The sequence below is a fragment of the Osmia lignaria genome, chromosome 6, assembly GCF_051020975.1.
Source record: "Osmia lignaria lignaria isolate PbOS001 chromosome 6, iyOsmLign1, whole genome shotgun sequence".
NCBI lineage: Eukaryota > Metazoa > Arthropoda > Insecta > Hymenoptera > Megachilidae > Osmia > Osmia lignaria.
In genome coordinates, this window is record NC_135037.1 from 10,506,889 (window position 1) to 10,522,281 (window position 15,393).

Here is a 15,393-nt window from a genome sequence, read left to right on the forward strand (position 1 = left end):
ATCGACATTTTATATTTCCAGTTTGATTATAAACGCACACGAAATGCGAGATCATTGGAGGTTCCGCCATTTGACTCCGCCTAAGAGGGTACAGATGTTGGGATACCTTTTGATTCTTTATAAAAGGAGTACTGGTGCAACGGCAGAGGAATTTCCATGGTGGGCAGTCCTAAGTTAGAGGCATGCCCCGGGACAACCGGTTCGACCACTCTGGGACGAAAAGGATACTCGTCTTAGGATCAGAACACGAGTAAAAATGTGAATTAAAGATGGTAGCGGATGCTGAATTCCATCTAGCATTTTTATATTTCTTTAATTTTATATCAAAATGCGTTTTGAAAATTAAGGAACGAAATTAACAAACAAAAAATTGTCTCTTTTTTAAATAAATTAAGCAGCATTAATTGATAACAGATGTAGACATATTCAAAATTAGCGCAAACAATGATGAGTGGATAGTAATTTTTTAAGTTCAAAAAGAAGCGTCGATAAGTTAGGATACTATGTACTCAACAGAGGTGAACATGTTTGTGTAGTTACATGTTACCGACTTTAAAATGAAAAGTGTACTGTTAGCACCATCTAATAGCAAAGCGGTGAACTATGTACTATATCTTCAAGCATTACCGACGTCCATCTAGGGAAAATGGCGGTCTAGACAAAACTACTAACAGTGATTTATCATTTTAAAGTAACTAGTTATGTTTTTTTTTAAGTATGTAAGTAACTAGTTTGTTATATAGTTCGTTACTTTTTCCCCATCTCTATGTAATAATCTATCAATAAATGGTGCTCCAAACATTTTTCAGCCAGATGGAAGTGTAACGTTTTAAATTTATAAACTGAATTTTTATGTTTAAATTGATTGTAAATATTAATAATTCATTTGATTTAACGTGTACATACATGGTATTTTTATGTTTTGTTAATGTATCTGTGCTTATAGCAAATTTCAAAAGCTTAAGAACTTAATTGTAAATAGTAGTAAAGGGTATGCTTTTCCATGATAAATATACTCCACGAAAGATCTTACATATCAAAAATGCAAAAAGAAGTAGATGACATAGTTATAAAATCTTTGCAAAAAGCTTATGACCATGATAGAACTGGAAATGTAGGAAAGGCATATGCATATTACACAGTTGTAGCAGAATTATGCCCTGCGAGGAGATCAGAAATTGAAGAAGCATTTGTTGATGTACTTTGTATGTTATTTTTTTAATACTTATATAGTACTTTTCTGATGTATATAGACTTGCAAGTATCTATTTCTTAGGTCAATGGGGGATTCAACTTGCATACGAGAACAGATTTGATGATGTTATTGTATGTTACAAACGTTCATTGGATATTTTTCCAAAAAATGCCCGTATGTTACATAATTTTGCAGCTCATCTTTTGAGGTAATTTGAATTCGCTGTTTAGGTAAATTTATAATTAGTCAATTTAAAATTTGTTTTTTAACATGACAGATATCATGACCACTAAAATTCCGTATAATGAGGATAAAAAATATGTTGTTAAAGGAATAATGATCCAATAAAGGCAATAAAATATTTAAAGAGAGCTTTGGAAAGCAATCCTAACTTTCTGCCAGCAGAAAGAAATTTGCAAAATGCGTTTAGCATGGCAGTGGATAGGTGGCATTTTCCAATGTTAAATGACAAACTAAGGAATAATGCGTTTGAACATGCGATTCAAAGGAGAATTTCCCAAGGATATGATACCGTATTAGATGTAGGAACTGGTACAGGCTTGTTAAGTTTATACGCGCACAGTGCAGGTGCTAAAAAAATTTATGCATGCGACTGTTCACCAGTGATGTTAAAAATTGCTGAAAAAGTATTTCAAACAAATAATGCTGAAGATATAATATTACTATCGAAATTTTCTTCAAATCTTACAATTCCGACCGATATCTCGGAAAGGTCAGTTGTTAAAATAGACAGACTTTGTTTAGACGTTAATATTTATTTTACCTCGTACATAAATAAATTTCATTTTTATTAAACGTGTCTATATTTTCCAGGGTGAAATTAATAGTAACAGAAACTTTTGATGCTGGTTTATTCGGAGAACACGTAGTACCATCCATGATAAGTGTACATACAAATATTTTGGATAAAACTGGTATAGTGATACCTATGAGCGCTACGCTTTATGTAGCTGCTGTAGAATGTGAATATATCAGACACAGATCTACTGTAATATTTGATAAAGTAAAAGAATCTTGCTCTTTAAATTTTGATAATATATTTGTATTGATAGATGAGGAATATTATGATACGGAAAATTTAAAAAATGTTAAAGTTAAGTATATTACAGAACCTACAGCCCTTTTTACTATAAATTTTAACGATTTGTCGGATTTGCAAAAGTTTAATACCGATGGAGTAAAAAATGTAATAAACACAAAATGTACATGCGATGGTACTATTGACGGTCTGATTACTTGGTTTAAATTACATCTCGACGAAAATACAACGATAGACACGTCACAAAGAAACTCCTGTTGGCAGATTGCTATTTTTTCGACTGTACCAAAGTCGTTGATCAAAGGAGATGCAATAATAATTAAAGGAGAAATATTGAAAGGAAAATTAAAATGTTCTTATATATCACCAAATCGTAAATTTGATAATTGTGATAATTACATGTTCTTATATCGATTACCCAAAGAGATTATAATATTTTTAAACGATTTTGAATATGTTAAATTACTTGCCGAAGTTAGTAGATCACTGCTTAACAAAGAAATACACACTATTTTGGATACTTCTCCTTTCCCAGTATACGGATTAATGTTATTAAAAGAGAATAAGCATAGTACAATTTTATATTATAAAACGGAAAATACAATACTTCGTCATTTTATTGAACAAATAGCAGAACAAAATGGTTTTAAAGACAAATTATTTATTATATCAAAATACAATCACATTAAAGTTTCTTTAGACACTATATTTGTTCATAATTTTGATATTAAAGGAGAAATAAAAAATTATGGTGAAGAACACAATCAGGAATTTTTTCGGTAAAAATACTTCAAATGCATACTTGATATATAATTACAGTTTATTAATAATACTTAAAACATTGTATGATTCTTTAACAGATGTTTGCTTAAACCAAATGGTATCTTATTACCAGAGCAAATATTTCTTATGGGTCAGCTTGTGTTTTCAAAGGATTTACCAAATATGGTGTATGTTAGGGATGAAAATTTACAAGGAATGTCAACGCTTGCATTTGATGCAAATTCTGAAAAGGTATATGTATAAATATATGTATTCATACAAATGAATTACAAGCTAGAAGGTTAAAAATATTTTAATTATACTTTTTCTTTCTGCAGAAATTCAATGGTATTTTTGGTAATACACACTGCTATGGAATTGCGCAATACATTAATGAATTTAAGGTAAAACATGAAATACAGTAATAAGGAGGATAGCGTTTTTTAAATTTCTGTAACGTCATTTATCATGTTACAGATAAATCAAATTTTTGATTTGAATTCGTGTTTGTATTTGTACGAACCTTTATCTGATGTAAACGTAATGATAGAAATGAGAGAAAATGAAATTGCGGAACGTATAATAAATTTTGGAAAGATAAGTGCTTCTAATAATAAATTACTACCAAATGCTTTAGTGTGTTGGTACAAAATTAGATTAACATCGAATCATAGTTACAACACAAAAAGAAGTGGATCATTTATGAATCATACAGCAGTATTATTAGAAGATGAATTAAAAAATACTATTTTACAAGGCAATGAAGTATGTGTAAAAGTTCAACAAGCCGAGGGTATGATACGAATAAAAATTAAGTAATTTCAACAGTGACCCATATTTTATATATTTACTATCCGTTTCAAATGTACATTTGTTACTTACATTTTAACGTTTTATACGTATAAATAATATATTTCATTAGTAATACAAGTAAAGTTAATACAAAAATGAAATACTTTATATTTCCATATAATAATATTAATTATTATATTATTATATTATTATATTAATAATATAATATCACCAATTATTGTAATATACATTATTCTGTCATTATATTATATTAAAAAATATTTTATAAAAATAAAATTTTATAATTTACTCTTTAATTCGTTGTTTAAAAATTTACATATATGCGGTGCTACCCTTTCAGGATAATTATTATGTACATCATGATTTCCTTTTACTATAACCATGGAAAATTTATTTTTGTCAATAACACTGGTTATTTCGTTTATTAGTTTCAAGAATTGCTTTGACCGACTAGAATTACCAGCTACAATTAGCAAAATTGGGGTTGAAAATTCCCTGAAGATCTCTTTGTGCTGTTCCAACTTATAAATTGGTTTTACAATGTATCTTAATCTAACATCCCGATTATATTTATATAAATCATTGACTTTTGTAACTGCACGCTTAAACAGTGCTTCTGCTGCATCACTTTTTAATGTTTCTTGCCTTCTAAATTGTAAGGCATATATTACTTCATCTTTTGTATAAAGTACTCCTGAGTCTTTAGCATAAGAATCTAAATTATACAATTGTTGAATATACGAAACTACATTTTTAACTGGAAAAGATACAAGCCCATCAATTGCTATGATCTTCTCTAGTCTTCCAGGATATAAAATATTGAAATATGTTCCCAGATGAGTCCCAAAACTATGTGCTATATATATACAAGTTTTCCATTTTAAAGCATCCAGAACTAGTAATATCGAATACACATAATCAAAAAAATGTAATGGTAGTCCAGAAGGAAATGAGGATGATAATCCATGTCCTGGCAAATCTATGCACACATATTGGTATTGGCGTGGAAGTAGTTCTATCAACCTGTCAAATGACCCAGCATTGTCTAAAATACCATGTACCATCAAAACTTTTGGATCTGATGAAGATCCATAAATTTTTCCTGCAATATGACCCCATGGAACATTAAACTTAACTTCTGTTGATTCCCTATGCAACTGGTTCATGTTGTTTAAATTTACAACACTTATAAAACGTCAATTTATTTTTCTGTAAAATAAAAAATTCTTAAATATAAAAGGTATAAACACAATAAAATTAAAAATAAAGTTGAATATAAAGATAATTACTGTTATTAAAATTACGATAGCAAATATTACAAGCTGTCAAAATACAAAACTGAACTTTGATAAGAGAAACTGTACTGCAAGTCACTTATCGTTAGTATGTAAATTATAAAATACCTTGAATTTTAATAGAGTTACAAAGCACCAGACTCATTATTAAATATATTTTATTCATAATAAAAATTTATTTATCATGAAATGTTTTAAAATAAAAATTTATTATTTTGTAATTACGAGTGTCAGTATTATTTATAAAAAATTTATTACATTTATTTATTGTAAATTACATATTAATAAATATTTCATACTATTGTATACATATACACTAAGATACTAGTATCATTAACTAATAATTACAATTATTCAACGACGCCATTGTTAAAAAGAATGAAGCAAATTATTTCGAAATTTGTACATACTAATGGATTATCTATTTAATCAACAATCACTTATCAGTATCAATTTATAATCTTTTGTTTTGCGATCTGTAATTTACGAATATCAACTGGACATAAAAATTATATAATGTAATATAAATGATATAAATGATATAAATGATGATCGTATTTAAATTTGTAACTTTTTGATTCAATATTTTTTACACTATCTTAACAATATCTTGTTAAGTTTTATTACATTACAACTTATATGATAAATATTATTTAATTTTAATAAAATTTTGTATATACCGCAAATTATTTATAATAACTATGATCCATATCAGATGGCGTAGCGATTTGCACACCACTTGAATATACAGGAGTTTTCTAGCCCTGCTTTGTCATGGACATGCAAGCTTCTAATGGTTCGTACTTGTTTTCCTACGCTATGTAATATGTTCGCGCGTTAAATTGCATCGTAACTCATGATCTTGGGATTGAATACTTTTTACAGGATATGGTGTATCTTCAAAGAGGAACTTCTTCTTTTGAAAAATGTTTCCTAGTGGAAAAGGTTGAATAAATGTTGATTTTCAAATCTTCGGCGTCGCTTTCAGAAATAAATCATATTGAATTTTTTTTTTTTTTTTCATATTTTATACGATATTGAATGGAATTCAAATATAGTAGCGTTTATTTCAAAAGTCTCTGTGTTATATTTTGTGTACTGTGGATACTTTGTTAAATAAATGTTCCTGTATGATCCAGGAATGCTTCTGTCTATCGAGTGTCTTCGCCTAGTTAAAATCTGTATATTTGGATACAATAATTTTGTTTCGTGACGAAAGATACTGCTTTAATCGCATTATTTTATTATTTCATATTAAAAAGTATAATTACATTTAAATCTGTCTAAAAGTAATATTGCAATCATTATGTGAATATAGGAATGGATATTTGTATGAATTCAGTGTATGCTTCCATCCCTGGATTACCGGAATTAGGGATGGTATGGATGGGAGATATGATGGTACATGGAGAACCTACACATGAACTTATGTTGGATCCTCGTCAAGCAGAAAGTCCATTCTTCTCTCATGGTTCAAATCCATACGAAGACATTAGAAATCATCAAATTGCACCTACTACTATGGTACGGTATTTACCACCTCAGTTTTCTAATGAATGTTCTGAACCTGATGAAGCTATGGAAGCTGTTGATGCCCAGGAAATACAACAGGTAAATTTCCTTTTTTTAAATTTAAATACTTACATTCTTGTATGAAAATTTTTCCTTTTATTTATCATTATTGTTGTTGTTCCTTTAGGAATATGATTCACAGTCTGAAAGACAAGAAATGGCAGAGTATTTAACATTAGAAGATTACATGGGTGATGAAGAACGGGAACAAGTTGTAAACAATGCAGCAACCCAAACTACTCAAGACAATCGTAATAGGAAAATAAAACCTATAAAACATCCTGGGCTTGTTTTAAAAACACCCATTGCATACCAACCTCATACAGACTTAAATTTTATTCCTATTCGTAAAGATGGTATAGGTAAGTTATAGAATGCGTCTATATATTTATGGTACATATTTATAAAGTTATTTTGTTTCTGACAGCTGTTTGCGAAAAATGTGGTGCTATTGGTGTAAAACATGCATTTTACACGAAAGAACGTAGATTCTGTAGTAGAGCGTGTGCAAGATCTTCGGAACATACCGCTCCTACTGCTGACTCTACGTATAGTCCATCACATTCAGTAGAGACACCTGTATCTGTAAATCCATCTTCTCCAAGTGAATCTAAATTAATAAAGAATGTAAGTTACGTTTGAAAACGTATTACAAAACAACGATGTAATATCTTAAAATATCAATATTTTAGACTGTAGTAAAAGAAGAAGCAGATGTAAAGGAAACAATTGAATTAGAAAAAGAAAAAGAAAAAGTGATATCTGAACCAGTGATGCCAGAGGATTTACCTGTAAGAAGGAAAAGAACTGCTGATATGGCAGGTTCTTATGACTGGACCCCACAACTGGTTGAACCTGGTTTTTGTGCTGCCCCAGTGTCTTGCTTTAAACATGTTAGTAATAGTAACAAATTGTACAGTTATAATTTTTTCTTTAGTTCATTTTAATACAAAGTTCCTGTTTCAGGCACCTATATCGGAAATATGGGATAATATAACGGTCGGAATGAAAGTAGAAGTGGAGAATACAGATTGTGATGAAGTATGCGAAGCTTTCCCAGATTCGTTTTGGGTGGCCACTGTATTACGTATATCTGGGTACAGAGCTTTATTAAGGTACGAGGGTTTCGGGCTTAATGCCGATAAAGATTTTTGGGTATCACTGTGCTCGAATGATATACATCCAGTAGGTTGGTGTGCAACCATTGGAAAACCACTCATTCCACCTAATAGTAAGTAAACGTTACTAATAATTTATTATGAAACTGGTGAAAAAAAAAAAAAAAAAAAAAGAAAAATTCTTCGTAGAATATGTATCTTATTTCTGTTTGTAATCGTTTGTAACAGCAATTGCTAACAAGTACAAAGACTGGAAGGATTTTCTAATGAGACGATTGACAGGAGCAAGAACACTGCCAACTAATTTTTATAATAAAGTTAATGATAGTATGAAATCGCGTTTTAGATGTGGACTTCATTTGGAAGTAGTAGATAAAAATAGAATCTCGCAGGTAAAGGTAGCAACAATACAAAAGATTGTCGGTAAACGTTTACATGTAAGATACTATGACTCACCACCTGAAGACAATGGCTTTTGGTGCCACGAAGATTCTCCTCTTATACACCCTGTTGGCTGGGCGAAAAGAGTAGGACAAACGTTGGATGCATATCCGGAATATTTGGAACGCGTGTCGAAATCAAAATTATGCGAAGACGATGCAACAGAAGATCTTTTTTATGTGCCAAAGAATCATCATTTACATCTTGGATACACATTTCGAGAAGGAATGAAAATAGAAGCCATTGATCCCCTTAATCTCTCTGCCATATGTGCAGCAACGGTTATGCAAGTTTTAAAAGAGGATTATATAATGATTCGTATAGATAGTTACGACGAAGATGCAAGCGGTGCTGATTGGTTTTGTTATCATTCATGTTCTCCTTGTATTTTTCCAATTGGATTCTGTTCGCAACATGGTTTACCGCTTACACCACCAAAGGGATACGATCCAACTACATTTACATGGGACGCGTATTTAACAGAGACAAATACTGTACCCGCTCCGGTGCAATTATTTAATAGGGTAATTTATTACATAAGTATTTCTTAATAGCAAGATAATGTCTTAAAAATTTCATTACTTATCGTTACTTATAATCGTGTATACAATTTTGTACACAGGAAATACCTCAACACGGATTTATCGAAGGAATGAGGCTCGAAGCAGCTGACCTAATGGATCCTAGATTAGTTTGTGTTGCTACTATTACTAGGGTAATTGGAAGGTTATTAAGAGTACACTTTGATGGTTGGGAGGACGAATATGATCAATGGCTAGATTGTCAAAGTCCTGACATTTATCCAGTTGGATGGTGTGATCTTGTTGATCATAAACTAGAAGGGCCCCGTGTACTCAATAAAAACACTAGTCCTACTGGTAAACATTTAGAACCACGTTTTATACTCTATTGATTCCCCAAAGTAAATTTTAGATTTTAAATTGATATATTACAAATACATTTCAGTAAAATCACCGAGAGGCCTTAAACGTAAAGCTAAGCGAAAATTGAAGAAAAGCAGTAAAGTTTCCTGCGCGAAAAACATTCTACCTCGTCACAGTGAACGTATTAGTATGGCTCGTGAACGTGAACGAGAAGTAGAGCCTGCCCAGGGAATAAAAATCGAGAGAGAACGTGACTTGGAAAGTTTACCGGAACAAAGAAACAGGGAACCAGAGCCAGCAGAAGAACCAGCTGGGCCTGATCAAACTCTGCCTAGTCCTACTACTGGACAGGGTCAAGCATTAAACGATACTCAAAGTGAAATACAAAACCCTCCACCGCCAAAAGAAAGAACTGCAACAACTTATGTTAATGTGAGTATTGTTTTATAATACCTGCACACGTTGGAAACTGATATTTTTATTTCATACAACCGTTGAAAATAAATATCCTATTCTTTAGGTAACATCTGCCACTAATAAGTACATCCCAAGGTTAGCAGATGGTGTTCAAAAAAGTTCTGAATCTGGTGATTTAGTGCCATCTGAATGGAATGTGTTTGATGTTGCACAATTTCTTCGTGTTAATGATTGTGCAACGTATTGCGATAATTTTAGTAGACGTAAAATAGATGGAAAAACTTTGTTGACACTCACTAAGGACCAAATAATAGACCTAACAGGTTTTAAAGTTGGTCCTTCTTTAAAAATATATGATCTTATTCAACAATTGAAAATCAAAGTGAATCCAGCTCAGGAAAGGTTGAAATTAGGATTGAAAAAGTTATTATAACAAAAATAGTACATAGTTAATACTATGAATAAGTTTCATCATTGCATAAAATAAACATGGATTTACAGGTAAGGCATGTAGATGCAAATAATTAAGAATTTAAACTTCACTGTGGTTATAGACATTCTTTGTTATATGCTTTAAGAATAAAAGGTACATATATATGTATATGCATAATATACGTATATATGTATATAGACATGCATACGTAAGAAAAAAAAGTGAAACAAAAAATCTCATTCTATTGTCGAAGTTATGATTAAAGGAAAGAATTATTTCGTTTTTGGCATGAATTAAACGTCATAAACAGCTACGGATATGATTTGAGGAATCACGCTATTATTATAATACATATATGTACTATAAACTAAAAGATAATAAAATAATTATTTTGATATTTTTAAATATGTAGCTAGAAATATTCCAGAATGAATTGATCCGACTTATTATTTTTAATTTTACACAGCAAGTATAAATACTAATCACCCGATAAGAAAAGATCAAAATTCAGTCTATGGTAATATTCACGTGTATGCAATTTGTTATCATAAAAAATGTTAAGAGAGTTCATGTAAGCATATTGCATTTATACATTCTTATAAATATGAGAAATTATTTTATTATCGAGGTAAATTTTTCTTTAGAACGCCGTTATTTGTAAATCCATGCTTTCATGTTGACCTACATTGATTACAGGTGCATGAACCACGTTTAAAAGGTTTTCTTTTTTTGTTTTTTAAATAAAAATTTCTAAAGCGTAATTTATCATAACATTTTAGGAGTAAATCAACAAAGGTATATTAAAATAGAAAGTAAAAATATAGTAACATGAATAATAAAGTACAAACTAACTCTTGGGTATTAATTCATTACAGTTCTAATCACGTTTGCCTTAATGATATAATTCACATTACTAAAATAGTTTTACATATTTTAATAAATTTGTTGATTTACCCTTCGCTGAAACCAAGAAGTACATGTCTGTACATAAGAAAAGAACGAAATGGTCAACTTCTAATCTTGTAAATATAGCATTTAGCACAGTATTAAGTTTAGCTAACTTTTTGAAGAAAATAAAAGGAAACGTAACCGCAGTGTACAAGAAGTGTAACTATTGGAAAGTGGTTGATGCATTTGTATATCAAATATTGTATCTATATGTAGCTTTATAATCATTACAGTAAATCAAACCAGTCGAGCAAAGTCTAAGGCTGATTTTGTCTTAGACTTTTTAAATACTATTTTTAGTACGATAGAGTAACATGGTTACTCTGCTTATTTATTCAACATTTTGGAATCTCACTAGGTACCGATCTCGATTTGGTACCTAAAATTGTTTAGCAGTTAATTCATAAAATGTTAAACATGAATTTTGATTGGTCATCCACGTTTTATTATACCAGAATTTTAATTGCTACTTACATAATAAAATATTCTTTTTCTTTTTTTGTTATGTTGATACGCGGTTATGCATAGCAGTGTAAAAATTCATTAATTCGGAGAATATGATATATATATGTATCTATATCTGCAGATCAAAGAAAAAGTAGTAACATTTTCTTAATCTAAGTATTGTGTACAAATTGGGAGGCATTATAAATAGTATTACAGATATAAACTTTAAAAGTTTGGGTTTTGCTTTGAATACATTAATCACATGACTGTGAGTACAAAAATAGATAAAACAATATCAAACAGAAATTAAAACACAAATACTGGATGGATTTTTAAGTGTTATTTCAATGACTTTTAATTTAAAAATAAAATAACGTCCAATGTAAAATTGAACATAACATGAAGTTCAATATAAAAATTTAAATTTCCTTAAGAAATCATACTTTAGATAATTTGTTTCCTATTACAACGTCTTACAATTAGATTTACAATACGCACACAGTTGAATAATAAAAGTTTGAAAGACAAAATTTTTTACGTGAATTATCGGTTTGATTGGTAGTACTTGTTAACGGAAATGAAAATTTAAATGAAATTGAAAAAATCTACGTGTACAATTTGGTACAATTTATTTTATCTTTTTTTTTTTACAAAAAAAGTATTATGATCAGCTGAATAATGCTGATTAAGTAGCTATTTTGTAAGGCACTAGGAAAAATGTTTTATGATTTCACTTTTCCATACGTATCGTTATCTATTTCACGTTGAACAATGTGTCTGAGACTTGAAAAGGATTTGTATTTTCAAATTTGTGAATTTTAAATTTAGGTTAAGAAGTAAGCGTTTTCCAGAATTAACAAATCAATTGCAGATATAAGAGAAAGGATCAGAGATATTAATGTTTTCATTTATTTAATTGATCGCGAGGTGTATTCATAGTTATCCCTTTTCAATTATAATTAACATACAATTTTCATTTTTTACGGTGTAATGCATTATCAATAAAATGAAACATTATACGAGCAATAACTATGAATACAATCTCTAAATGTTATTTTTAGCTTACATTGTATCGGAATATACAAAATACTAAGCCGCAAATAATCGACGACAGTATTTATCGATAATACTAGGTTTTGAAAGTGAGAATATCTATTTCTTCTCTTTTTTATTTGTAAGTTCGTCACTCGTATGTTTCTTTTATAGAAGTAAAGATTAAAACAATTCAAATAAATGTTTTTCACATATATTGTAAAAAAAATATTTGCAAATAATGATGGAAGTACATTGTTTACATTAAATTAAATCATTTGAGTGTTTGCATTTCGGTTGCCGATCCGCTGTTCTTGACCGTCAGATGGCAGTAGCTGTACGACTTTTCAGAATTTATCGATTTAAATAAGAGCTTGTGATTTTTACGGAAAATTCAGGCCTATTTCATCAAGAATTTACGTAAAATTGTAGTGTAGAAGATAAAAACAAAGTACAACATTCAAAAGTATTTAAGTATTAAAAATATATTGTTTAAACTACTGAAAATTATTAAGAGAAAAACAATAACTGTAAAGCATCGATGCACAATATCGTAATTTTATTATTTGCTACGATTGCGTGTTTATTTTCTTTTTAGATATACTCGTAATATTGATCGATTTCTAAACGAATACAATTTAATAAGATCGTTTAGAATCATAAATTTTGAATAGATAATTCACTCAATATAGTAGATAATTATTTGAAGTATATGAAAAATAGTACTAAATAGTTAAAGAGTACGTGTAGCTTTTATCATTTGTCTGAGAGTGCATCTGTACGAGAATACGCAGGACAAAGCATTTATGATGTATCATACCTGCGGGGAAGTAACGAATTTTTATTGTCAATTTTCGTATCGTGTAACAGTGCACGGCGAGTGGTAAGAAGGAGCAGGATAAAAGGTTGTTGCGTGTATGTGCGCGTGGTCATGGATATACAGATGGTTAAACATGTATACGTTGGGTATAGAGTCGTGCAGGTGGGGGAAGTGAGGGAGACTGGCGTATTCTATGGGCGGGGCCTCTGCCAGCTGGCAGATGTTTCCCGCGCGGCCGCACCATTCCTCTAGCGTAAACCTACGCGACGTAAAAGTAGTCCCTTCTAAACGCGTTAAATATTTCTAACAATAGCACGCCGAGGAAACAGTTAAGTATACTAGTGATCTGTTGCGAAGCAACGGGTAGCCTGCGTGCAACTACCTGCGGAAAACTGTGGAGAACTGAACGTGAAACCGAAGATGAGCTGGTGTAGGATTGGTCCAAAGAGAGTCATTGTCCAGGGCAGAGTACGATGTAGCGTTCACCCTAACCGCGTTCACTAAACTTAAACGCGAGTGCCTTGAACATGGTTTTCGATCGTTCAACACCGTGAGCCTTCATACACGTTCGTAATCTCTGTGTACCTTCTAATGATACAGTTATTGTGTTTCATCGGAATTCAAAATCGAGACAACGAATTTTATTAATCGGCTAGATTATATATATATATGTATATATATGTTTGTTTAACATCGTGTCGTGCGCGAGTGGTACAATTTTCATCGAAGATAAAGCATTAAGAAAAATAACGTTTAAGCATGTGGCCACGTGATGGTTTCATCGACGTGCTCATGATCATTAAACGATTCGCCTGAGATGCAGCATTATTTTTACGAGGATATTTGTTTCGTTGACCGTGTATTCTTGAACAAGAATCATTTTTACGGTGAAACGTGAGAATTTCAATGTTAAAACCATAATTATAATTGACTAAGTATCCATGTTTCGTCAAAAGTGCTGTAAATATCCTATTACACATAACAAGAGTAAATTGTGTTACAAATTAGATAGGATAATCGGTGTATAAAATATGAAAAAATTTCATTAAAGTGTGCACTTCAGAGATAGAAGAGGGTTCTCGACGGACCTTAGATAGTGACGGCCCTGAAGCCGGCGGCGGAGTGATTCGTGGTACGCTGTGGGGGCCCTCAGCTGTTTCCCGCCAAAGATCGCCATTACAAAACGCGTTCGGGCGTTGTGTGTGCGCCGCGCGGAGTGGTTGTCCCGTGGACGAATCTCGGTGCGTGCCACCGCGGTATAAAACAGAAAAATATTAATTACGAATTTCGTAAAAAATACGCGTCACAAAGGCGTGAAGGTGTGCGCGTCGTTTTTTTTTTCGGTGTAGTGTGCGAGAAGCCCGTCGTCTTTTTCGCTGCCGCGACGACGACGGCTGCTGGGACGTGTGGAATCGCGCGGCGGGATTCTCAGTGCTGCGGACTAACGAGATATGTCAGTGTTTGGTGAAGAGGATCGAATTTTGCTCGAGGAAATCGTTGAAACCACCGAGGAACAAGAAACTAACCTGTGCGGGTGAGTATTTTCTTCACTTTCAAATGAATCGTATCTTAGCCGGCTATGAGTAATCTCGAACCGTACGGCCATGTGTCGCTGTTGTGTTGGAAAAGCGTACGGTAGCAGCGTTTATTACATTGTGTGCGTATAGAAAAGCGACGTGGTTTGACACGCCACGTCATTTAGTGACATTAAATATACAGTGTTAACGCCTTCGTTACAAACCGCGAGCGAGATGACACGAATTTATCGGCAAAGGAAGGCGTGCTCGTCCTCCTTATCGAGTCACGCCGATTGCGAGTGTAACAACGTCCATCACCTCCTCTTTTTGCTCGCCATCGCGTAGCCGATGTCGTTGCCACTATCGTCGTCGTCGTCGTTGTCGACGACGTTGCGGTGGCATTGGCAAACCGTGGTAATCGTGACACGGATGTTAAAACGTGTGTGCACAATACAAACAAAATCCTAGTATAGTCTCTCTCGATAGCCAGCTGTCGCGATGCCGGCCGGCCGGCCGGCACAATAGCCTTCGTTTTCCGCATCGAGCTATTCCATCAAATACAATCCCGCTGTTTGATGGAAACATTTTCATTTTCTTTTTTCAAATTTCGTTTCTCTTTTGTTATCTTGCCGTTTCCCA

The 15,393-nt window shown here is 32.0% G+C and overlaps 4 protein-coding genes across 10 annotated transcripts in view; 3 read left to right on the forward strand and 1 right to left on the reverse strand.

Moving 5' to 3' along the window:
• The first annotated feature begins 727 nt into the window (after positions 1-727).
• On the forward strand, positions 728-3,836 carry LOC117607599 (protein arginine N-methyltransferase 9). 2 transcript variants are annotated; one of them, XM_034331480.2, is made up of 8 exons: positions 728-867; positions 947-1,205; positions 1,277-1,403; positions 1,527-1,928; positions 2,030-3,034; positions 3,116-3,269; positions 3,356-3,421; positions 3,495-3,836. In XM_034331480.2, exons 2-8 carry the CDS (start codon positions 1,004-1,006, stop codon positions 3,834-3,836), a joined length of 2,298 nt encoding a protein of 765 aa, XP_034187371.2. In that variant the 5' UTR covers positions 728-867; positions 947-1,003. The 2 variants fall into 2 exon arrangements, with proteins under 2 accessions (XP_034187371.2, XP_034187372.1); XM_034331481.2 differs by lacking the exon at positions 728-867 and having other exon boundaries at positions 1,192-1,205; positions 1,473-1,928.
• On the reverse strand, positions 3,115-4,996 carry LOC117607600 (serine hydrolase-like protein). The gene has a single exon (XM_076688614.1). It carries the CDS (start codon positions 4,994-4,996, stop codon positions 4,109-4,111), a length of 888 nt encoding a protein of 295 aa, XP_076544729.1. The 3' UTR covers positions 3,115-4,108.
• An 841-nt stretch (positions 4,997-5,837) lies between these two features.
• LOC117607726 (polycomb protein Sfmbt) lies at positions 5,838-12,019 on the forward strand. Of its 6 annotated transcripts, XM_034331764.2 has the most exons (11): positions 5,903-5,921; positions 6,011-6,070; positions 6,468-6,736; positions 6,825-7,059; positions 7,125-7,324; positions 7,390-7,590; positions 7,664-7,928; positions 8,044-8,780; positions 8,879-9,134; positions 9,223-9,572; positions 9,661-12,019. In XM_034331764.2, exons 2-11 carry the CDS (start codon positions 6,052-6,054, stop codon positions 9,988-9,990), a joined length of 2,862 nt encoding a protein of 953 aa, XP_034187655.1. In that variant the 5' UTR covers positions 5,903-5,921; positions 6,011-6,051; the 3' UTR covers positions 9,991-12,019. The 6 variants fall into 6 exon arrangements, with proteins under 6 accessions (XP_034187653.1, XP_034187650.1, XP_034187655.1 ...); XM_034331762.2 differs by lacking the exon at positions 6,011-6,070 and having other exon boundaries at positions 5,838-5,921; XM_034331759.2 differs by lacking the exon at positions 6,011-6,070 and having other exon boundaries at positions 5,900-5,921; positions 6,444-6,736.
• A 2,401-nt stretch (positions 12,020-14,420) lies between these two features.
• crp (transcription factor cropped) overlaps positions 14,421-15,393 on the forward strand; it is a 72,473-nt gene continuing 71,500 nt past the window's right edge. Inside the window, exon 1 of the mRNA XM_034331766.2 lies at positions 14,421-14,771. Within this exon, the coding sequence (XP_034187657.1) occupies positions 14,689-14,771 (83 nt within the window). The 5' untranslated portion in view covers positions 14,421-14,688. The remainder of the gene's footprint in view (positions 14,772-15,393) is intronic.